Below are 24,350 nucleotides of genomic sequence, written 5' to 3'. Positions count from 1 at the left end.
AAGTGTTTCCTACCCGTCCTTCCTCCTCACTCTCCGCCCGGCCTCTGCGCATTCTTTTCAGGCCTCGCCCCGCCCCGTTACACTACTTCCTGCCCTTGAACATAATTGGGTTCTTTGCTGGTAGACCTGTGATTGGAAGACCTCAGGGTGTTGCTAAACTCAGTTTGAGCACCCTGGAAGGAAGACAAAAGATGCTGGGAGAGGCGCCAGCTCGAGGAAGAAAGGGCGGTGGGAAATGGCATCTGTGCTCTGTGTTCAGAATGATATCATCCTTCAAGTTGACAATCCCGATTTCCAGTGCCAGTGACAATACTTGTTGAAGAAGTACAAATGTTTTCTGCTTCTTGTAATCTATCTTGCAAATATTAGTATTCTGGAAGAAGGATTTATTTTAATAATGTGAGTTTTAGTTTTTTTCTGTAGTTAATGTTGTTTTATTACTCTGCGTCCTTGCCAGGAAGCTCATTTTAAGAGTTTTCAATTCAAAATTAAATATGACCTCAGAGTTTTAAAATACAATTACATTAACTGTCCATTTAATAGTTGCTTAAGATTTTTTTGGCCACTAATGTATAGTCAGTGTGCTTGTCTGATATTAAATACGGTGTTTCCAGCTATGCTCACCAGCTAACGTGCTCCAGCTGCAACAATAAACAGGCGAAGCAAAGGCCTTCTGAGAAAGGAGCTACAGAAAGTTGTTCCCAGATGAAACTGCAGTATTGTCTTATATCATAAGCTATGTTTTTCTTTTAAAACTTCACTGTGTTTGATAATAGGGAACTATCTATTATTTATTTAGAACTGTACAAACCAGTGTACTCGACAGGTAATTTAGTGGCAGGATTATTTATTAATAAGCCCAGTACTCAAGTTAATGGGACTAAACCCCATGGAGGTCAGTCGCCATGTAATACATGCCTTTTGGAAAGAAAAGAGTAGTGTCTTCAGGACATTTAGTTATTATTTTAGCATTTAAATTAATACATATTCCCTTACTGAGATGAAAAATCATTTTTTTTTCTGAACCGCATCATGACAAAGTAGACTTGAAGCTGTGTGGAGAGACCAGTTTTCGAAACTACATTGGGGTGGGCAGTACGTTTTTAGCCCTGTTACTACCAAAGGTGTTATTTCTCCTTTGTGGGCTCACGGGAGGAGGGAAGCCATTCCCTCACAAAGATAACGAATCAAAAACTGCTGCGTACGTGAAAGGATGCTCAACATCACTAATCATTAGAGAAAATGCAAATCAAAACTACAGTGAGGTATCACCTCACACCAGTCAGAATGGCCATCATCGAAAAATCTACAAACAATAAGTGCTGGAGAGGGTGTGGAGAAAAGGGAACCCTCTTGCACTGTTGGTGGGAATGTAAATTGTTACAGCCACTATGGAGAACAGTATGGAGGTTCCTTAAAAAACTAAAAATAGAACTACCATACGACCCAGCAGTCCCACTACTGGGCATATACCCTGAGAAAACCATAATTCAAAAAGACACAAGGGGCTTCCCTGGTGGCGCAGCAGTTGAGAATCTGCCTGCCAATGCCGGGGACACGGGTTCGAGCCCTGGTCTGGGAACGTCCCACATGCTGCGGAGCAACTAGGCCCGTGAGCCACAATTGCTGAGCCTGCGCGTCTGGAGCTTGTGCTCCGCAACAAGAGAGGCCGCGATAGTGAGAGGCCCGCGCACCGCGATGAAGAGTGGCCCCCGCTTGCCGCAACTAGAGAAAGCCCTCGCACAGAAACGAAGACCCAACACAGCCAAAAATAAATATAAATAAATAAAAATTAAAAAAAAAAAAAAAGACACATGCACCCCAATGTTCATCGCAGCTCTATTTACAACAGCCAGGACATGGAAGCAACCTCAGTGTCCATCGACAGATGAATGGATAAAGAAGATGTGGCACATATATACAATGGAATATTACTCAGCCATAAAAAGAAACAAAATTGAGTTATTTGTAGTGAGGTGGATGGACCTAGAGTGTGTCCTACAGAGTGAAGTAAGTCAGAAAGAGAAAAACAAATACCGTGTGCTAACACATATATATGGAATCTAAAAAAAAAAAAAAAAAAAAACAAGAAGTGGTTCTGAAGAACCAAGGGGCAGGACAGGAATAAAGGCGCAGATGCAGAGAATGGACTTGAGGCCACGGGGAAGGGGAAGCTGGGACGAAGTGAGAGAGTGGCATGGACATATGTACACTACCAAATGTAAAACAGGTAGCTAGTGGGAAGCAGCCGCATAGCACAGGGAGATGAGCTCGGTGCTTTGTGACCACCTAGAGGGGTGGGATAGGGAGGGTGGGAGGGAGACGCAAGAGGGAGGGGATATGGGGATATATGTACATGTATAACTGGTTCACTTTGTATACAGCAGAAACTAACACACCATTGTAAAGCAATTATACTCCAATAAAGATGTTAAAAAAAAAAACCGCTTGCGGTGGGAGACGGCGGGATGGTGGGTGAGGGGCTCAGAGCAGCGGCTGCGCTTCCCCGGCCCCGGCTCGGCCCCCTTCCCTGTCACACGCTCTGCCTCTGCGACTCTCTGCCCCTTGGCGCAGCACACATCCCAGAACTCCCGGGGGGCCTGGGAGGGGCGCGCGTGTCCCTGCTTCCTGCTCCTGGTCGGACGGGTTTCCTCCACCGCGGACGGGAAGGCAGAGCCCGCGGGAACGTCTGCTGGGCCCTCTGTGTGCCGCGGGGGTGGTTGGGGGGTTTTTCCCACCGGGACCTCTCCCCACCTCCTTGTGGAGGCCTGGGAAACCTAAAGGAGAAACGGGTGCAGCGTGATCAGCTTTGACACCTGTGTGGAAGGGGGGGCGGGCGGTCGCCGGGGCTCAGCAGGCTGATGTGCGGTCGTGGAATGAAGAGAAGGCTCAAGTATTGGCTGTTTAAGTTCATTTTTCTTTGGTTTCATCTCAGTATGCGATTGATTGCCTTATATCTGGAGTGGAAATGGAAGAGCCACTTAGTTTTATGTCTTCGAATCTGAAACACTTCCAGGTTTTGACTGTGGAGTCCTGTCAAACTGAGCAAAATCGGATGTGAGGCCTGTTCCCTGGGCTTTAGCAGACTTTGTTACTCGGCAGTCCGCTACACAATCTAAAAAGGCAGAGCAATGTGGCTTTCACTGTTCAGAAAATCTTTGTGGATTCCACCCCCCCCCCCCAGGGGAATGGTTTTCAGCAAATTCATTGGAAAAATGGAATCTGAAATGCAGGTGTTTTTCAGTGCACATGCTGTGGTGGCACCACTGCATCTTGTTTACACATCCATTCAGGAGGCAGGTACTGAGCACCCAAGAAAGTGCCAGCTAGGACTCTGGGGCTCGAGGCAGAGTTGGGGCCAGCTCCATGACAGGGCAGGGCCTTCACTCAGACACGCACAGCAGCCTTGGAGGAGAGCTCGTCCGACTCCTCCGTGCAGCCCGGGCCCACTCCTGCCTTAGCACAGGGCCTGCCTTGCTGGTTTGCCAGACCACCTGGGACGGTGCCCTGATCACACTGGGCTTTGCTTCTGGAGAATGAGGATGGGGGGTGATGGGCTGGGAACATTCTAAGACTTAGGCCTCTTACCTGTGTAAAGGAACACTGTGTGTTGTGTGGACTGGTCATTGAGGCATTTAAACAGAAGCATGGCCTTCCTTTAAGGGTGAGGAGCAGTAATGCCAGTGGCCACTGTCTACGAGCCTGAGACCCTACTGTGTGGGCACCTAGTGTCTCTTCTTGGAAGCATCTAGAATATAACAGAACTAGATTCAACACTCAGATCCCCATTGTCTTTGAATGATAGGGCAGTGAGCCTAGATTGTAGTCCTGAGGATCAGGAAGAAGTTAACAGAAGTTACCTAAAAATAAGAGAATAAATCCAAATGCTATCTAGTGCATATGCTATCAAGAATAGAGCATGTGAACGTATGGGCTTGTCATGATTAGAGGGACCGTTTGTTTCCATTTCAGAGAGATGAGCAAGAGTACTTCGATTTCATGGAGATGGTCCAGATTAAGGTCTTTGGAATCAAACAGACTTTAATTCAAATCCTGGTTCCATCCCTTACGCATTGATTAGTTGTTATGACATAACCTCTGGGCCTCAGTTTCCTCTTCTAGAACACAGAGATAATGCCTCCTCAGGGGTTATTGGGAGAGATAAACATAGAACAGTCTTTAATTCTGTGCGTGGCACATGTTAGGCAGTCAGTAAATAGCAGCTACGAAATTTTACACAAGGGTTTACCTTGAGTCATCTCCATACGGTTGATCCTCAACTCAGTGGCTCCATCCTTTCCAAAGTGCCATGTTGTATAGTGAAGGTGTGATGCTGAGCAATAACTATGGCTGACCTCGACTGTGTTGTTGAGAGAGAGAGTCAGGATATGGAATTGCATGATAGAAAACCAGTCATCTTTTACCCATCTGACTACGTGCCCTGAGATGTCCCACCCTCGTGCTGTTTACTTTTTCTCTTAACACTTGTTGTAGAGAGCAGAGGCCCTCTGACTGATGTTTCAGTTCGTCTGTGTCCCTAAAATTCTGTGTCCCAGAGCAGGGCCTTTTCCTCTCTTTCCTTAGGTGTCCGTGCATGACTTTGCTGGCAGGAGCACCCTGTAGCACGTAATGACCTTCCACACTGTCGTCCTCTCCTGGGGCACAGGCACTGGTTTCCTCACCTTGGCCAGTGACCCCTCTCTGCCTCTCCCAAGCCCACAGTGGCGCACGGCCTACGCAGAGCAGAGCAAGGCCACACAGAGTCTTTGAGGGCATCAGAGGGGCAGCCGTGGAGGGTGTACAGGTTGGCCTGGCAGAGCGAGACCTGACTGTAGAGGAGGCTCACAACAGGTGGCCACAGCTCGGGGCCACATGCATGGCAGTGTTAGCTTGAAAGACGCTCTCGGTTGGCCAGATGCCCCACTTGAAATCTGCATCCAAAGATGAGACGTTTGTAATTCTTATTCGTGGACTGATTTCTTCTGTGTTCTTCTTTTCTGGGAGAAGGGAGCAGAATGGTTGAATAATGCGAAGTTACCTAACCCCAGAATCCTTTGGGAAAAAGTACTCTTGAGGGAGTATCAAGAATTTGATGAGACTGATGGAATGACTCTTTAAACATTTCATGTTTTTACAGATAGTTTTCAACAAATGAACTAAATTCTTGACAGAATTGTAATAAATCTGCTTAAGCAGCAATATGATTAGGGTTTTCTATTCCATTTTTATGTTAGCTGTTATTTCTTTTTAAAACTATTTCATTGCCAACATGTAAGCGTTTTACTTGTTAGAAGCTAAGTTAAGCTGGGAAAGAGGAATATACCTCTCATATGTGTGTGAAACGTTAAAAAAGCTTCTTTGTTCACTGCTTCAGTGGTGAAAGTAAATGCAACATAGACATAAGGCTATTTGAACTCTTTATTTGCCACATTTACAATATTAATAACAGCATTTCTAGAAGTTGTCACATCAAGTAAAAGATCTTCATTCCAGGCTGTCTTTTGGGGCCAAATGGAGACTGCATGCATGCATTTAATAAATTGTAGTCTCAAGTAGTCATTTTTGTAAATAATTAGTTTCAGTGAAAGAATAAGTTAGCATATTGTATGCATCTAATGTTGCAAATGTACATACAGCAAACTTTGCTATTAATCAACAGTCAAGCACTGCAAGTGGGGTCTCATACATAATGAATTGTGCTTAAACCTCATGGGTTTCTTGATAGAAAAATAAAAGAAAACACAAGTGTAGTAAGCTTTTGAATAAAATTTAACTCGATTGCTCTGCATCCTGTAATTGTTTTGGAATCATTAGGGACCTGATAATTCATCTATAGTTTTGGGGTGTTTTTATCTTCATCTGTCAAATAGTAGAGATTTTTAATGATATGTTAAAGTGTTGATAAAATACGGTTTTCCTTTTAACAACTTGAACATTTAGGGGAGAAAGTAGATAGGCTTTTGTAAGGCATTCTTGTCTGCCAAGTATACTGTTTAAGTTGTCTCTTAAAAATATGTTTTATTATTGCTGATGTATTTTAAAGAAGCAATTATTTTTAAAAAAGAACAAACATACGGTTCTTATGACATGTACCTTATATGGGGAGGAGTTGAAAATTTACATACAGTTTTCTCTGTGTTCTTGGTGGGTGTTTTAAAGTACAACAGCGAATCCCTCTGTAGTCTTGCTTGGGTTCTGACATGAATTTGAGCCCCAGATTTTGAGGGCTTAGGATGCCCATTAAAAGCTGATACCCAGTTTAAACAACATACCTGTGGCCACCCTGACAGTGAGTAAACTGGGGCCCAGTTAACTTTAAACTGCCTCTTCCTCCTCCTCTCATTGACCTTGAGACACCGAGCCATTGGTGGCCTGTGATAGGATCCTAACTGTAGAGTTCGCTTGCGGGGGAGGGTGTGATTGTGGGGTGGAAGGCATAAAAGCAAGGAGCAGGATTTATGTTCCTCTTGTTACGAACCACACAGTAAAACCTCAGTAAGGATTTGCCGGGCTGACCCTCGGAACTCCAGCTCACCCTCCTGTCGACTTCCCTGGAAGCTGGGAGTGTGCCGCCTTCGGCCTGTACTCCCTTTTGTATGTTCCTTTTGTACAGAAACGTCTTTGAAAACAGACACTAAAACCAAACCCATGAAAGTCAGTTAATAAACTCGTGTGTTACAAGTAGTAGGAGCTCTTGTCTCAGAGAATTAAAATCTACATATTATGTCTGTCCTTTTTATATAGACTCAGGTATGTTGCTGATACTTCATGCATGTTTATAAGTGTTCTCCCTTTTTTTCACAGTTGGGCACATGTTGCTCTCAGGGTTGTGTGGGAAATCAGCACGCTAACACGTGAATCATTTAGAACAGCACCTGATAAACAGCAAACACTGCTGCCCGCGTTGTCATTAGCAGCAGGGAGGCTCCAGTTGTGTCCATAGATGAACCTCCACTGTCACGCCTCCTCTTTTTCACCTGTGACTTAGTTGTATCATTTGAGATCTGTGTTTCTTATTACTGGCATCAGCACTTTCTCCTTTTTCTACTCTGTGTCCTAATATAACTCTAGAATGTTCAAACTGCACAAACTCTGTCACACCCGCGTGGTGTTATTGCCCAAACAGCTGCTGGCCACCAGGCAGTGTCACGGAACCGTCACTTTCATTGTTCGTTCATCATGGCGATGGCGTGTGAAAGTCCCAGTCAGGCCGGGAAGGGCTCCTTCAGCACAGCCATCAGGAGGGCGGCAGATACCTGTCTGTTTTACCTTCGTCTTCCCAGCCTGCCCAGTTGGACTATAAACCCCAAGTCAATACTCTTGCCAATAAGCCAGGTACTTAATGGATCCTGAGTAAATGCTTGAATGGAATCAAACCACTAAATTTGGTTGGAATATAGAGTTTAAAGCCTTTATTCAGCCTTCTCATTTAAAAAAAAAAAAAAGGACTTTATTGAAAGCAGGTAGCATGATTTATTTGTCTTCAATCCTACCACTGGAAGAAAAGCATCTGAGCTTTAGCAAGAAGGTATAATTAAATGTGGGACACATCCATCAGATGTAAACGCGAGAGACTCTACCAGCCTCCACTAACTTGGACATAATTGTGTGTTTACCAGGGCTATCTAGCAAGAGTGTCCACATGATGTTTATAACGTCACCTCAACTGCAGTTATAAGTTTCTGCAGTGAATGTGCACCTTCCTGAGCCTGTGAGGTGTGGCACCCCACTCTGGAGTTCCGGGGGCCCTTGCCCTCCACGCCGAGTCCTGGAAGCCAGAGGAGGCGAGGCTTCTCATCCTCAGGGGGTCTGAGCTGCTGTGCGCGGCCAAGGCTATGGGCGCTTCTTGACGCTCAGATTGTATTGGAGAGTCCGTATGCTTCCTTGTGGACTAATCTCCCAGCCTTGCTAAAGGACAACACCTGGGTCACCCTGCCAGATTCCAGAGGGACTCAGAAGAATATGAGTCTTGGCATCTCTTTTCTCAGGTGACCCTCTGGCATCACCAGTTAACGTTCCTCAACCATAAGGCTGCTTCATCCCATGAAGAGAGAGATGCTGGAAAGGTACTGGGGCCACACAGAGAGTCTGGAAGGCACAGCCCTGCCAGTGCGCGGCGTGTTACACAGTCTCCCCGCTGGGTGTAACGGATGGTGCCCGCCAAGTGGGAGGAACTCGGAACTTTGGGCCTGTTTTCTTACATCAAATGGGATTTAAGCCCAAGTACGTGACATCTTTATGATTTTATGATCATTTTAGTGATTCTTTGCTGCCAGTGAAGTCTTGAGGCACCCCAAAATCCACACACCCAAACCTCCTGCCCAGCTGGGTGGGTTAAAGTGTTGAGCACGTTCGTCGTGTGGGACAGACCGGAGGGCACAGAGCTGGGGACGCCCCTCCCACCTTCCGGGCGGCCTGCCACGTGCGCAGCCATCCTCCATGCGGGGTTAGACCTTGAGCAGCACTTTCTGATGGCTTCAGCCAGCCTGGCGTCCTTTGCCCGCCACGGCAACTCACCTGCTGCCCAGCAGGTTCCTGGTGCTGCGGCACCTGAGCAGGCAGCCCTGCCCTCGCTAGCCCGGGCCGGCGCTCAGCCTCCCGGGGTGCGGCGCACCCTGGGGGAGGCCGGCAGAGCCAGGCAGGGCTTCCCGTGCGCGTGACCCTTGTCCTCAGGGCCATTTCATTTAAATTTGGCGCGGTCACCTTCTAGTCCTCCGCTTCCCCAGGTGTGATGCTGTCACTCTTCCTTCTCGCTCTCCTCCATGCCAGGGTCTTGAAGTGCAAGCCTCGTGCAGGTGGGATGGACGGTCTTCCTTTGATACCTTCTGTGCTCATGTATCTAATGCTGTGAAGTCGTGGGTTCTCCTGAGAAATCTAGGTAAGGCATCACTGCCTGCTTTATTAAAAACACTTCAGGGACTTCCCTGGTGGCACAGTGGTTAAGAACCCGCCTGCCAATGCAGGGGACACGGGTTCGAGCCCTGGTCTGGGAAGATCCCACATGCCGTGGAGCAACTAAGCCCGTGCACCACAACTACTGAGCCTGCACTCTAGAGCCCACGAGCCACAACTGCTGAGCCTGTGTGCCACAACTACTGAGCCCATGCTCCGCAGCAGGAGAAGCCACTGCAATGAGAAGCCCGCGCACTGCAGCAAAGAGTAACCCCCGCTCGCCGCAACTACAGAAAGCCCGTGTGCAGCAACGAAGACCCAACGCAGCCAAAACTAAATAAAATAAATAAATTTTAAAACAACGACAACACCAACCAAAAAAAACCACTTCCGAAGTTTGTTCTGGAGCATGTCACCTGCTTTTCTGTGTCCTGATTTGGAATGATGGACAGGTTTATGTCAAAACAAATCTGAAATGCAATTCAGCACCAGAACGTTCTTTCTCCAAAGCCCAGGGGGATGGGTCTGGCTGCTTCTCAGGGGTCACGACTCCAGGAGAGCTTCACACAGGGCTCTCCGACACACTGAGGCTCCGGGAGCGTCCCCGAAGGTGGCACACTGTTGCCCTGTTTGTTCTTACAGGGTCCTTGGGGTTGCCGACAGTTGCGTATTTCTTGAAGAAACCCTTAAACCAAACCATGTGTGACTTTATGTTTGCTGTATAAACGTACCCAGGCTCTCCATTGTTACGTTAAAAAGCTCAACAAAGCCAAATTCATTCTCCAGCCACTAGCCAGCCCTCTTGTGCCAAGTTTAAAAAAAAAAAAAAAAAGCGAAAGGGTTCCAGTGTCACAATATTGGCCTCAGGATTACTCTTTTTTTTTTTTTTTAAGATATTTTTGATGTGGACCATTTTTAAAGTCTTTATTGAATTTGTTATGATGTTGCTTCCGTTTTATGTTTTGGTTCTTTGGCCGTGAGGCATGTGGGATCTTAGCTTCCCGACCAGGGATTGAACCCGCGCCCCCTGCACTTGAAGGCGAAGTCTTAACCACTGGACCGCCAGGGAAGTCCCAGGATCACTTTTATTGAGGATGTCCTGGGAGGTCTCGGGGGGATTGCCCCTGATGTCGCCTCTGCACCGGCCCTGCGGACGTCGGGACGGTTTTCTCTCGTCTCCGTCTGCCGCGCTGGCTCTGCACCGGCCCTGCGGACGTCGGGACGGTTTTCTCTCGTCTCCGTCTGCCGCGCTGGCTCTGCACCGGCCCTGCGGACGTCGGGACGGTTCTCTCTCGTCTCCGTCTGCCGCGCTGGCTCTGCACCGGCCCTGCGGACGTCGGGACGGGTCTCTCTCGTCTCCGTCTGCCGCGCTGGCTCTGCACCGGCCCTGCGGACGTCGGGACGGTTCTCTCTCGTCTCCGTCTGCCGCGCTGGCTCTGCACCGGCCCTGCGGACGTCGGGACGGTTTTCTCTCGTCTCCGTCTGCCGCGCTGGCTCTGCACCGGCCCTGCGGACGTCGGGACGGTTCTCTCTCGTCTCCGTCTGCCGCGCTGGCGGCTCTCCTGGGGGCCGGGCTCCCACTCAGTGGTGCTTTCCGGAAGCAGTGGCCACAGGCCTGTGCATTTAGCGTTAGGTGAGTTGCTAGGCTCCCAGGGAGACGTGAATGTGGGATTTAAATGAGTGTGGGCCACGGAGCCCATAATTATCGGGGTTTCAGGGTTCGTGGGTAGGAAGCCTGGAGAAACTCCTCCATAATGAGAGCGGCCGTTAGTGACGCTGTGCTACTGTCACACCACAGCGCTTTCAGGGACGAGCAGAGCGAGGTTGGAGGAGAGGGCAGGGCAGAGAATAAATTTCATTTTATTGTAGAAATGGAAATTTGTGTCATGGCTTTAAAAATCTGGTTTTATGTGTGTGTTTAATGCCATTCATTTTAAATGTAGTATCATAAATCCTTACTTCAGAATCAAAGCTGTTTTAATTACATTTCACCCATGAATAGTTATCTAATGCCAATAGAGAAAGAGTTAAAAAGGAGAACTACAGAGTAAATCAGAGGTTGAGATCTTTAGCACAAGCATAAAAAATCAATTTAAGATGAATTTTACTACTATAAAAATTCTTCAAGTATCCTTTTAAGAGTGGGACATGCTGGGAAACACAGCTCACATTTCAGTTCCCTTAGCAACCCAGAGGAAACGGCTACCAGCGTGGGCAGCGCCCGGGATGCCCACAGCTCCGTGACCTTTGTTAGATACCCCTGAGCGAACCAGGGCATCTGAGTAAGAGGTTGTAACTCCCCAAGCAAGCAGGTCACTGGTGGGTACAGAGCCCCCTGCCTCCCAGGTTAAGATGCCTGTCTCCTGGACTGTATGCCCCCCACCCAGGGAGCCCCGTTTGCAGGGTGTGATGGCCGAGAAGGCCCCTCAAGCCCTGGAGACCACCCAGGCCTGTGTGGCACCCGTGTTTGCTGCCCTCCCCCACCAGCACCCCACCCCGCCCGGCTCTGCAGGAGGTGCCCTGCCAAGGTGGCTGGCGCCCCGGTCCTGAGGTGTCCCGGTCCCTCTCCTGCTTCCTGCGTGGGTCGAGGGCGGTGACATCTGCCCCTTAGCTCTGCTCACTCCCGGTTTGAGCAGGTGTCGCGCGTGGGCCACTGGGCCGCTGCCCTCTCACGGCCCCGCGGTGACGTGTGTGCTCACAGGGCTGCGTGTGCTCTGCTTTGTCCCCTACTTGCTGAGTGAGTAGGGGACAGAGCAAGAGAGTCACTGGGAATTTCTCTCTGACGTGGAAAAATATTTAAGCCAAGCACGGCATAGAAGTTCCCCACCTTTCTGTGGGCAGACGTCCTAATGGGGAGAGCAGTCAGGGCAATGAGATATTTTCCATCCCCAGAAGTGTCTCCAAGATGCCATTCTGCCACCTGTTCCACTAGACGCCGCTCTCTGCCTGTGGAGTGAGCCCCCATCCTTCAGGGTCCCCTGTTGACCAGACCCTGAAAGGGCCCTGTCAGTTCAGGGCCAACTGAGGGCCCTGTCCATGGGGAGGCCCTCTCCCAGCAACCCCTAGAAGCTGGCAACTTGGAGAAGGCCTGGGCCTGCCCAGTCCAGCTGTGTTGCTGGCAGGATCGCCCAACTGGCCAGCTCTACAGAGCTGGGGTCTCAGTGGTCCCTCTCTCCCTGGTCATCTTGAAGGGGTCATTTCTTCTTTTCCATTCATTCCCTGGTTCCTTCCTTAAGGCCATTCACATTCACATGCTTAGAAAGCCTTCCCTGACCCACCTCTCATTCCATTGTGGAAGAGAGTGGATCCCATCCAAGGAGGCTTATTTCTGGGAAGATCCAAGGACCTCTGGAGATGCTTAGACCTACAGAACACCGTGACTGAGAGACTGAGACCCCAGCACAGGGTTGTTTATGAGACGCTGCTTAAAGGTCTTCAGCTGCTCCCCGCTGCTTGCAGATGAAGTGCACACGTCTCTGAATCTGTAAGGCCCTGCAGACACTGGCGTGTCTCTCCTCTCGCAGGTGAGGTCAGGCCTGTGTTCCCGGGCGCTTCAGCCACATCCGTCCTACCTGTGCTGGGCCGCGTCGCCAAGCAGGTGTGGCCTCGCATATTCAGTCGGGCCCTCGTAAGGGTGGTGAGTGTACACTGAAGGAGGCGGCCTGTCGGTTGAGGCCTGCGTGACCGCCCTCGGGATGCTGGGGGGAGGCTTTTCCCACCTTCCCCCAAAAGCCTCAAGCTGCAGCCTCTGAGAAGGAGACGAGAGAAAGCCCGCCCAGCAGGCTGGAAAGTGCAGGGAAGCCTGCCGTCTGTGCAGGGCCTGGGAGGTCAGGAAGGAATGGCATCTGAAGAAATCCGACTTGGTGCCAGTGCTTTTGTGGCTGTGTCATTCTCAGAAATTAAAAGAAAAGCTGGATCCATCATAAAACTCGGGGGCTCAGAAGCAGCAAAAGTGAACCCTCTCCAGAGGGACGTTTTCTCAGTCCAGCGGAGCACGTTCCCTGAAAATCGGCCCCTGCTGAAGGTGAGAAGTCAACTCCTTGAGGGGAGCCACAGGATCCCCAAACAGAAGGATTAGCACCCCGAGTAGAAGAAACAGTGAGACCATCCGAAGTGAGTCTAAGATGTGTTGGTTTAAACTCACGGAGATAAAAGGGAGCGCAGTGACCACAGTGAATGAACGAGAAGACTCAGAAGAGAACCAGATAGAAGTCCCGGGCACGGAAGTCACAGCGCTGCAACTGAAATGAGACTCGCAGAGGGACCAGCGCACAGAGTAGACTCTCTGAAGCGTGAGACCCAGTGTGAACTCGGAGGGGGTCCCCCGGAAGCCAGCTCAAAGCCACAGAGCACATGTAACCGTGCTGGTCTGTCGTCGAAATGTGGTGGGAGGGGTGGGTGCCTGCAGGCTAATTGCTTTGAGGGTATCGATATTTCTGGAAAATATTTTTTAAGATGAGTACTTGGTGATTCTACAGATCAAAACTGATGCAGGTGATAGTCTCAGGAATGGGCAGACACACTCCCCCTGGAGTTGCTTCCTTGCTTGTCATCCTTGTACCCTCACATCCCTGCTCTGCAGGGTGACTGCAGACACTCAGCCCCAAATAGAAGAGCTCAGGTACCGGGCATCCTTCCCGGGAACTGCCTCTTTCCAGAGATCGTGTCCTCACAGCTGGAGGTGGAAGCGCGGGTTGGGGCGACCCCGGCCGCGGCCCCCGTCCTCCCGCCGGCACCTTTCTGCCGTCCTGGCGCCCGTTGCACACCTAGGCGAGACGTGCACACCTGCAAGGCAGCTACAGGCTGACCCATTTAGAGGCAGTGGGCGTGTTCTGTTTGCTTCTAGTCGTGTGGACGCTGGGCCTAGAGGCTGAATCAGCTCCTGTTACCTCTTTTGCAGCCCCGGGGAGGCCCCCGCTCCTCCCGAGCGGCCCGGAGGTCCAGAGGACGTGACGGAGCCCCTGGTGCAGTGTGCAGCTTGGCTGGGTGCCTATTTCCACGAGCCCGCGGCCCTCGAGGAGCTGCCCGTGCCTGCTCTTCACCATCCCATCTTCCAGCAAGGTCAGTACCTCGGCCGCCTCGCAGTGTTTGGTTCAGGGGGGCTGACCTATTGACTGCCACCGACCTCCCAGCTCAGGTTACCGACCACACTGACGTGGCGTTTTCGCATCGTCTGGACAGAGGCGGCGTGTGGCCGCACTGAACGGATAGGGGAGCGCAGTCTCCACCCGTTCCAAGTGGTTGTGTTAGTTTTGGCACGTGGTCACGTAATTCTTGGCAAAGGCAATACAAATGATCCACGTAGATCGACTCCTGACTGTCGCTGGCTGAAAGGTTTACGTGGGAACACATCTGAACGGCAGTAAGTTTTTCAATAAGCTTACTGTGAACTTTATCTGCTTGCCAACAGCACAGAGAACGAGGCTCGTGCGTGGACAGCTGGCCACTCCATACACTCGGTCAGTGTGTCTTCTTGAATAAGTTTTCCGTTTAACCCCTCAAACTTACCATCGTTAAATATTGTATTCGCAAGGGATGAATTATTGTAGGGATGAACTTACTGTCTACACGCGGTGTGCTGATGGCAGATAAAGTCTGCGATAACCGAAAAACACTTTCCCAGACGTTTCTTTGTAAGCTTTTGTTTGAGGCTTAATTATGGCAACTAAAATCATTCTAGACACATACCAGAGGTTTATTTCGCACAGTGATTTTTTTCATGGTCATTTTAATATCAATGAGTATATACTTACATATAGATATATACATATAGATGCATACACGTGAGGAAAAAAAATTACCCGTGAGATTTTAGATGAGGTAAATTTAAAGCCATCTTGAGTTTCAAAATGGAATGCGCTCAGTAAGTTTAATGGTTCTAGTTGCTGCTGTGGTTTCAGCAAAACTGAACTTGAAGGTGGAGCAGGTTCAGGGAAGGCAGGTAGGAAAGTTGAAGCCAGGTGAGCTAATAGCTGAGTTGACTGACAAGGTCCGACGAGTGACCAGGTAGGACCCTGGACGTTTTTGCTCGTAATGAACTGAAGCTGAACAGGGTACCACGTCAGCCCCCTTGCATCACGTAGGGCTGTCTCCAGACGGTGTCTTCCGTTGGGAGCCCCAGAACGTCTAAAAGGGCGTCTCTAGGACAGGGCGTGAGAGCTGGAGTGGGTCTTTGCCCCACGCCCTACTCATGTCCAGAGACCCTCCGTTGTTGCCCCCGAGAATGGGGCCCTCGTGGGCCGAGGTGGTACTGTGGCCGCGTCGCCCCCCTGCCCAGCACTGACCGCCTGCTCGGAACCAGCACCTCAGGTCGCCGGGCTGAGTGGAGGGTGTGGGTGACTCTCCTCGTGTGCCCCGCCCCCTTGCCAGGCGCAGGATGGGGGTCCTGCTGTGGGTTTGTTTTTACAGTAGGGGCTTGGGAACCTTGGAACAGTGAACTCTTTGATCTCCTGTTGCCATTTGGGGGTTACTGCTCTGGCAGGAGCAGGAGAGAACTGGCCAAGCGGCTCTCCTTCTCTTTACATTTATCACGTAAGTGAGCTGAAATTTAAGGGTTAGAAAATTTCAGAGCAGAGAAATTACAAAACCAGGTCAGGAAGGATCTGTATGATCTAATGAGGGGGTCAGCAGGGGTTGAGCTTATAAAATCCTGAAGTCCTGTCCTCAGTGCTTGAAGAGAGCTGGGACCACTCTCACCCTGCTGCCCCCCGCCTTCCGGCTCTGGGCCCGAGCTTGGCCATCTCCTCTGCCAGCTGGTCATGGTCATGGTCATGGTCAGGGTCAGTCTGGGCAACCAGGACAAGCTGCAGGTAGGCACTGGGGAAGGATGAAGTCCGTCCAGTCACCCAGTAGCCCATCCCCTGTTGGGCAAGCCCTGCAGTGCTGGTGGGCACTCACTACTGAGGCCAGGTCCCCTCCAGCTGGGTTTTGGGGTGAGGGCAGCCTCTCGCACCCCCCTGGTGGCAGGAGGTCCCCCAGGCTAGGCCCGCCTGCTGACAGTTAGTGGTTGCTGTAGGGCCAGGATTTCCCACGCAGCAGCATGTGCCAGCCACGTGTTTCTAATTTAGCTCAATCACAGGTCCCAGGCAGGGACCAGGTGTGGGGATTTTACATTTTAAGAAGGGAGGTGGTAGATGGTTGTAATATGATTGCTAACATGGAGTTAATTGGCACTAACCCCCAGATGTGGTGACATCCCTTTCTGTCCAGTGGTGGTTGGCTTTGCTCTCTTTCTCTCTGTCCCTTAGCCAGTGAAATTGTGGTGAGCGGAAAAGGCCCACGCAAGGAAAGTGCTCTGGCAGCCCCAGAGCTTCTAGAAGCTGTGAATCAACACAAGAAAAGAAACCTTTGCAAACGGGGAGGAATGGATGCGTTTATTGTGGAATAAATGCTTTCTTGACAAATGCTATTTTCTGTGCATCTCAGATTTTGAACACGTTTAACATCCTTTTGGGTGTCATTTTTCATCATATTCCTCTGAGATTTAGAGCAGACCTCCCTGTTTCGACTTGGTTAGAAGCGCAGTGATAACTGAGCTCCTCGTTGAGTTGAGCACTTCCACAGGTAACTCCCGGAGCCCGGCCTGGAAGGCTCTGGCCTCTGCTCCGGCTGCGCTGTCTGTCCCACTACCCCGGGCCTGGCCTGGCCTGGCCTGCTGCTGCCCAAAGGCCCCTCAGCTCGGGCAGGACCGCTCGTCTCTCAGGCTCCTTCCTCCAGATGACTGTGGTGCTCTCCGTCTATTTGTTTTGTTAGGCTGGTCACAAAACGGTGCTGAGCTGAACCATATGGAATTGCCATTTTGTAGGTTAAAACGTCAAATATTGGAAATTTCACATCATTCAACTTCTTAACTTGGAGGACTTCTGAAGTCTGAGTAGGAACAAGTTAATTATCTGGGTATTTCTGACAGGGAACCGTTGAGCTGTCCCTCCTGGCCAGAAGCCTGGAGGCCTGGGTGGTTGCCTTTTTCTTGGGCCGCAGCAGGTGGTGCTTCTCTGTGGGAAGGAGAGGCCGCAGGTAGGGGTGAGGTTCACGGTGCTGTTGAAGAAATGAAAGTGAAAGGTGAGTGTGCATAAGAAGTGTTCTAATTCCTTGTGGGATTGTTGTTTTACTCATTTAATTTCAAAAACAAATTAATGTTTTGTTTTCTGAGTTTTGTGAAGGGAGTTTGTGTTTTGCTAATGAGCTAGCTGTCCGCAGTGAAGCATTTAGGGAGGTTGGGTCCTCCCTATAACATAGCCTCTTAAAAAGGTCAGGTTTGTTTATTTTGAATTCATTTTTCTCCAAGAAATAGTTGTTTAATGAAGCCATGATTCCTGAAATAAATCTTACTGTTTCTTTCATAATAAACTATCATTTAAACTTATTTTCTGTGAATACTCCCTCAATTCTCTATATTTACTTATAAAAAAATTTTAGCTTCTTTGTATAATATACATCTTAATACTTGTAGCCTTAGAGATCGATGGCAAAAGCCGTTGGAATGACTAAAGAAGCACTGTGCCGAAAACAGTATTTCACAATGAGTTCAAGAACAGCAGGCCTACAAAAAGCTAAGATCTGCTTTCAGACCCAGAATGTGTGTGTGTAGACGCTTCCTTCCCTCTGCCCCTGAAGACCGTCCTGGCAGGCGTGGCCAGGCGATGGGCGGCAGGCCTGCCAAGCGTGCGGCTTTGTGCTTTTCCTGCCAGCCTGCAGTGCCCTCGCTGGGGAAGTGCCTGGCCTGTGCTGAGGACACCACAGGAGGCTGTCCCCGGGCAGGTGTGGAGGCCCTTGACTGCCCTCCCTGTGCCGTCTCACACGTGACGGTTTTCAACCGATGAGTTCTGAGTTTTCTTTTCAAAGTGACTGCAATGTTCCCTTTTAAATGAAATATTTAACACTTTAATAATTCCTTCGTCACAGCTATTAGCTTGTAGCTATGAAATCCAGCTGCATGACAGTAGTAAAATCTGCATTTTTTTAAAACCTGCTGGCTAGAGGGAAGTTTCTTTGCAACTTCTATTTCAGAGACTCTGTAAGGAATCTTGTAATTCTGTATCCCTGTCGAACCCTCTTTCAAAAGGGCCTCTAGAAAACCCTACCAGTCAGTTAGGGGAAAAGCCCTTTCAGGGCGAATGAATTAATTTCCCCACTGTGTCCTAAATGTAGTCCCACTGAGCCCCCTTCGTTCAGTGCCCTTGGAGGCCTGCTTTGGTGTTCGTGTCGCCTTACACGCCATAAAGCCCGCCCAGTCAGCCTTCGGAGGGTGTTGCAGCGGAGAGGGGAGCGTCTTCTCCTAGGCTCCCTTCTAGGTCCACAGCAGGAGGCAGCTTTGTGCTTTCAGGCAGTTTGTACTGATATTTTTCCTGAATTAAAAAAAAAAAAGAATGACAATTTAAAGAGAAAACAGCTAAAACAGGAGACGCTGTACAGGTTCTGGTTGATACAGCCATCGCTGTTCCCCTGTTTTTCAAATGAGGGCTTATAAAAATTGTTGGCCTTGCTGAGATATTACCTGGTGGGGCTGGAAGGTTTATAAACCTTCCGATGCCCCTTTACTGATTAGAACAAGCTAAGGCGTGCACTTAAATTAAGTGGGAAGGAAACAGCTGGTGAGAACGTACTTCTTTCAACCCTAGAGCTGCTGAGCTGCTTTTCAGGGCTAATAGACGTGGAGATCTGGGTCTGTGGCCTTCTAAGGCTGAGGCTGGGAAAGGTGAAATGAAAAGGCCAGATCAAAAGCCTGAGAGCGGGTGGCAGGCCATGGAGCTCAAGGTGCCGGGAAGGTGGTCGGAGGTCTCGAGTCGATACAGGAGGCCACTGCCAGGAGCGGCCCATCACCTCTTTCATGGAGAGTAAAATCCAGTGTGGTTTAGAACCATGAGAGAAAAGAGAGAAGTGGGAATGTTTATGAACAAGAGCAAGGCAGGACTTGGTGGAAGCAAAGGATCCACGGGGTGTAGCGCGAGTCCTGGGGGCGACAGAGGTGGGGAGCAAGCTGCCTTCCTCATCAGGATGTTCGTTTGTTTGCTGCTGACCCTTCAGGGCTTCATTAACCTGTCTCCAAGAATCCCTCCCCGCTAGGACCAGGAGGCCGGTCCCACGCCGTCGTTCGTCCCTTTGCGGAGCCGTTCAGGAGAGCCCGGCTTTTCTCCAGGCGGCCCCTCCATCTGGCTCTCGCGGGAGCCAGCAGCTGCCATGCGTCCCTTTCCTAGTGGACGGGAGCATCTTCATGGGCTCGTCATCCTCTCCCGCCTGCCTGGCCCCTGCCCTTATTTGAGTATTACATCCCTTCCAGCCCCTCAGTGGAACAAAAATTCGATTCCCAGAATTCTGTGTCCCAGGTTGAGGGTTTCTCTGGGTTGGGGGCTCCCAGCCTGGGCAGAAGGAGCGTCATTTCAGCAGGTGGGACTGTGGGAGGCCGGCCCGGCCAGCTCAGAAGCAGTCAGTGCGCTTCGCTAGGAGCTCTTCTCCTCAGCTCATGGCAGCCTTCCGGTGTACTGGGAAGTCCACGGGCCAAAGAGCCTAAGGTTCCGATTATGTCTGAGGTTCATTATTTTTTATATTTTATTTTTATGCAGTTTCCTGCCTGGCAATTGTCATTAGGACTTGTTTATTCTTTGTACTGTGTAACCACATCTTGAACTAGGAGAGAGTCTTTAAAGTTTCAACTATGACTCGTTCAAGCAAACAGGTTCTTCAGGTTAGTCTGGTGGCTCAGGCCCTTCTTCTGGGAGGGTATGTATCAGAATGCTCTAGAGAGCTTGTTAACAATAGTATGCCTATAATTTCTAAAATCTTACAAGAGGCAACTATATATATATACACACATACACACATGTGTTTGTGTATCCATACACACACACGTATATGTGTGTATATGTAGTATATGTACCTATGTGCTATTTTGAGCATTATTGCCTTTAAAGGAATTTATTAAAATGGATCTAGCCCTTCTAAGTGCTTTTGCTGCGTGCTTCACTCTATACGAAGGTTAACACTCCTAATTTAATAATGATTCTGTTTGAGACGTAACTGCATATTTAAGAAGTGTTTTTGCTGTTGTAATCAACAGCTTAAATAAGTTCTAGGTTGTGTGTGCCTGTCTCCCTGCCTTTGGAGCTTTGCACATAGCCAGGTGAAAAGGCGGGAGAGCCCGTGTATCCTTCACCTTTGAGTTGGAAAGACTGGGCAAGACAGGCGGCACGTCGACACCTCCATTGCCGGGTGTGGACGCACATCGGGACGATGCCCCCCGAGAGCCTGAAGAGCCTCGCCAGGTGCCGGCACGTTGCCAGGATACCCCAGGGTAGAGTGTCGGCACAAAGCTAACCAGAGCCTTCAGAAGGCGTCCCGATACTTTGGCCAAAAATGTGTTTTTTCTTTGAAATAGCCAGCTGAGTGAAGCTTTAGATTCTTCTGGAGACCCATGAGCAGTGGAAGTGGCCACTAGAGGGGAGAGAGGTTCTCCAGGTTCTGGATGCTGACCTGATTCTCCGCATACCTAATGTGGAACTTGTCCTGGGACCGCGGTGACAGAGTGTAAATATTCACATACCCAACAGTCGCCTTACACTTACCTTAGGGAGAAAGCGTAGTAAAATGCCCGCCCCCCTCCTGCTGGGGAGAATTTAGTCTGTCGATACCAGCTCCTGAAGTGCCGTCGTGGCTGGAACAGAACCACAGCCTGCTGGTCTCCGAGAAAATGCCTGGTGTCCCTGTGCAAAGAGCCCTCTGACTGATCAGTAATTACCAGGGGATCCTGGGTAGCCTAGTTCAGTGGAAGTTTCCTCCTAAGTCTAAGAGGTGGTCAGAGCCTGCGTTCCCTGAAGTTTCCATAAATCAGGCAAAAAAATTGAACTCGAGAATGCCTTCCCTCAACGCCACTGGGGTCACACAGTATAATTTAACCAAGCTCAAACAGTAACCAAAAAGTTGGTTTGAAAGTCAGCTACTTTCAAACCTTGTAAGATGTAATGGGGCCTCTATTACAAATAAATAGTACCTAAAATTGAAATTATTACAAGTGTTGCTTTTTTGGGAAAATATTCACATTAAAACATGACTGTTACCTGTAGTGTAGCAATTAAACATCATACCAATGAAAGTGCCTGTTAAAAATAAAAGTCACCCTAATTACGTTCACACGTTTAGAAAGATATTACTTGCAAGGTCCTCTGTTGGATTTGGGTGTATTTCACCTCAAAAGAGGAGTAGAGAATCAACTTTCTGCCTGCTAGGGTAAGTAAATTACATTGTCCCTTTCTTCAATAATTTTTCATTGGAAATGAGCTTTGAATATTAAGAATCTTCTAACAAGCCTATATTTTAAAGTGACAAACCGACTTTAAATGTCCTTCCAAGATTTTTATTCCAACTGTAGTCATTATTATACATGTGCTGCTTCCAAAGAGGATGTTTAAATTAATATTTTTGTTGTCACAGGACGTCTGTCCACATTGTACAGGCAACGTTAATGTATCTTGATATCATGCCAGCGATAATAAATAGAATCATCTCTACTGCCTGGGTTTATAGAGAAAATGGTATTTTAATACAGCGGTGTATAGAACTGGACTATGTTACCAATGTTAAATGTGCACATATTGGTATAAAACTAATGGCAGTAATGCCGTCAAACTATTTGTAGGATCCCAAAGTGTAAAAACTATTACTTAATTTAAATGCTCTATCACATAGGGTTACTTGCAACCCTCATGTTCAAGATGACTCAGAATATAAGATTTATTGAAGGTCACGTTTCAAACGTCAGAATGGAAAAGTGAGGTGTTGACGTGGAGAAGAATCATCTGACTTTGCGAGGTGTGAGGCCATTGGTGTGGCTTTCATGACCACGAGGGGTGGGAATCTCCAGGGCAGAGCACACCTGCTGGAGGCTCAGCTGCTGGGGCATCGTGTGATGTTTTAAGGCCACATAATAAAGTGCTTCTGAAGAAGGAAACTGAAGAACGAAGTAGAGGAAGAGTCTGTTTAGCTCTTCAGTAGGTCACTGAGTTATACTCAGATTTTTCCTGCCCTCAAACTACTGAGGGAAATGTTGGTAATGTTTTGGGAAGTAGCATCCCTGCTGAGCCCTGCCTCTCAGCCAACATCACTGTATACAGGATCTCTGTTACTACGGCAACTACTTTTTCCTTTCTTGAGTGCTGCTGTTTGTCATGACACAAACACATCGTGTAAAGGACGTGTCCCGGATTCGGGGGGAGGGGGCGTTGTCTGCTTTTTCTAAAAACACACACTCCTTCCTCAGCTGCGCTGCGAGGTCCAGCAGCAGCATGCCCTTTCAGCCTGTCCTCAGACAGTGTGAAGGAGACCCAGCATCCGCGCTTCGGAGACCCGGGGCTCATTGCTTGGCCAAGAGGTATACTTTTCAGAGAGAATTCGCATCGCTTCCTCTTTGTAGAATAAAATATGCAAGAACCAACATAAATCGCATGTTCCCCCCCCCCTTTTTTTTTTTTTCAAGAATCAGGCCTTTGATGTTCAAGAGCAGCTAATATTAAAGGCCATCCCTAGCAGGCTGTAGAAACTGCACCTATTTATGACAAATGTAAAACAGCACAAATCTCGCTGAATATGATGGTATCATTAGTTTGTGAATCGCATCCTTGAAAATAACTGCGGAGGAGCCAAATCGGTTTAAAAGAAGATAACAAAATGGTTTAAGCTACTTAGGTTGAATGCCAATTATATTTTAATATTCAACTGAGCATATTTTACTAAGAAAAAAGGCCGCACTGACGCATGCATAACTCATTGGCAGCGTCGGCCAGCTGTGCCACTCTACTCTCCGAATCACTTTGTGCATTTTAGTAGCATGGTAATTTAGTAGAGAACTACCTGAGTGATGGCATTTTCAATGAGCAGGTAATCTACAGAGAATTTTTATATGGTTATGAGTTCTGTGCTTCAGCCCGGCAACACAAAAATACATCAAGACCAATTACGGTATCAACTTTCAGTGTGGTACCCTCGCCACGCAAGTGCATGTATTTCTGCCCCAGGCATTTCAAATTGCATCTAATTTGAAATCTTTGGGGTTTTAATTAAATTTCAGAATATATGGAATTCTTCATTAGTACCTGCTCTGAATAGCAGATTATGCTTCTCTCGGTTTCTCGTTAAAGAAGTAGGCTGTGGTAAAGACCATGTTCAGGAACCAATCATTTGTGGGGCCTGGGTGTTGGAACAGAAATAGGGAAATGCAAAATAATATCCAAAAGATTATTAGTCCAGGGAGAGTCTCTTGATTTGTATTTTAATGGAATTTTACATTTCTCTTAATGATTTGCAAATTGTCCTCTGATTATAAGATGCATTAAGCTTTTCACTTTAATGGCAAAGACACAGCCATTAGCAGAATTTTTTTTTCTGTCTCCTTTTTAGAGTGCTTCCCTGCAGCAGATAAATATTGAAACCATTAACACCTTTTGATGTTCGTCACAGCCTGCGTCTTAGACCCGCGCACGCACGGCTCCCAAGGTCTCTCAGTGTTAACACGTGGCTGGGGGCCCCTGACTCTCCACCCGGTGTGCTTCCCTTTCTAGAATACGGGATTCGTCGCGTTTAGGGTTTCACTAGTGGTCTTGTTTATTTGGGTTAAAGCTAACGCGTTTCAGTATTATTAATGGCCCCATTTGTGTTAATACAAGCCGTGCTGTCAGCGTGGAGGTTGACGGTGGTCTGCAGGGCTGGAGCGAGGGGGAGCCGGCGCTGCCCTGGGGAATCGGGGAGGAGTGCGCCCGGCACCATCTCCCCGCGCGGAGCTCGCAAAGGGAGCTGGCTGCCTGGGCTGACCGCGCTCCACCCCGACCGCAGAGCACCGCCTCCGGCTTGGCCTCTGAGATACTGCCTGCCCCGGCGCGCGGGCCACGCGGAGCCGCAGCAGAGGGGGAGGGTTCCAGGGGGAGGGGCGGCCCCCACCTGACTCGGTCCTGCTGGGAACCAGCCGTGCTCGGCCTCCCAGGGCCCAGAGGGGTCACTCTTCCCGACTCTTCTCCGACGGCGCCCGGTCCGTTGTCCTGTCGTTCACTGCCTCGTAGATGTGGGTTGAGCACCAGAAGCCGTTGTTCATCGTGCCGTGGATACAGTTACGGATGGGGTGGATTCTAGTGGGGGGAACGAGGGCGGGGGTCAGAGAGGTGGTGAACAGACATGGGGCTCGCCGCGGGTCACAGGTGGCACCCTGCACCTGTGTTTGTCCTCAGCCCAGCACCCAGCCCGGTCCCCGTGAACGTGACAAGGAGTGCATGAGTGCAGGACGTGCCAGCCCGCTTTTGGAACTTTGCGTGACGTTCCTGGGTCTGGGTGTCCCTTGCGGACGAGCGCAGACGAGGCCCGCCGCCACTTCCTCCTTTCCCGGGGACTCTTCACTTGTGGGACGTCCTTCTTTGGTGGAACACATACGTGGGCGTGTTGGGGTTTGTGTCGGGGATGTCTGCTCCAGAGAGCACGAT

At 49.2% G+C, this 24,350-nt stretch overlaps 1 protein-coding gene across 1 annotated transcript in view; it reads left to right on the top strand.

Annotated features, from left to right (window-relative positions):
* The window catches only part of MGMT (O-6-methylguanine-DNA methyltransferase), a 283,219-nt gene that overhangs the window by 224,511 nt on the left and 34,358 nt on the right, over positions 1-24,350 (top strand). Inside the window, exon 3 of the mRNA XM_036827727.1 lies at positions 13,793-13,953. Coding sequence (XP_036683622.1) covers positions 13,793-13,953 — 161 coding nt within the window. The remainder of the gene's footprint in view (positions 1-13,792; positions 13,954-24,350) is intronic.

This window comes from Balaenoptera musculus, chromosome 16 (genome assembly GCF_009873245.2).
Source record: "Balaenoptera musculus isolate JJ_BM4_2016_0621 chromosome 16, mBalMus1.pri.v3, whole genome shotgun sequence".
Classification (NCBI taxonomy): domain Eukaryota; kingdom Metazoa; phylum Chordata; class Mammalia; order Artiodactyla; family Balaenopteridae; genus Balaenoptera; species Balaenoptera musculus.
The sequence above is the reverse complement of the archived record's forward strand: the minus strand, read 5'-3'. Positions and strand labels throughout refer to the sequence as shown.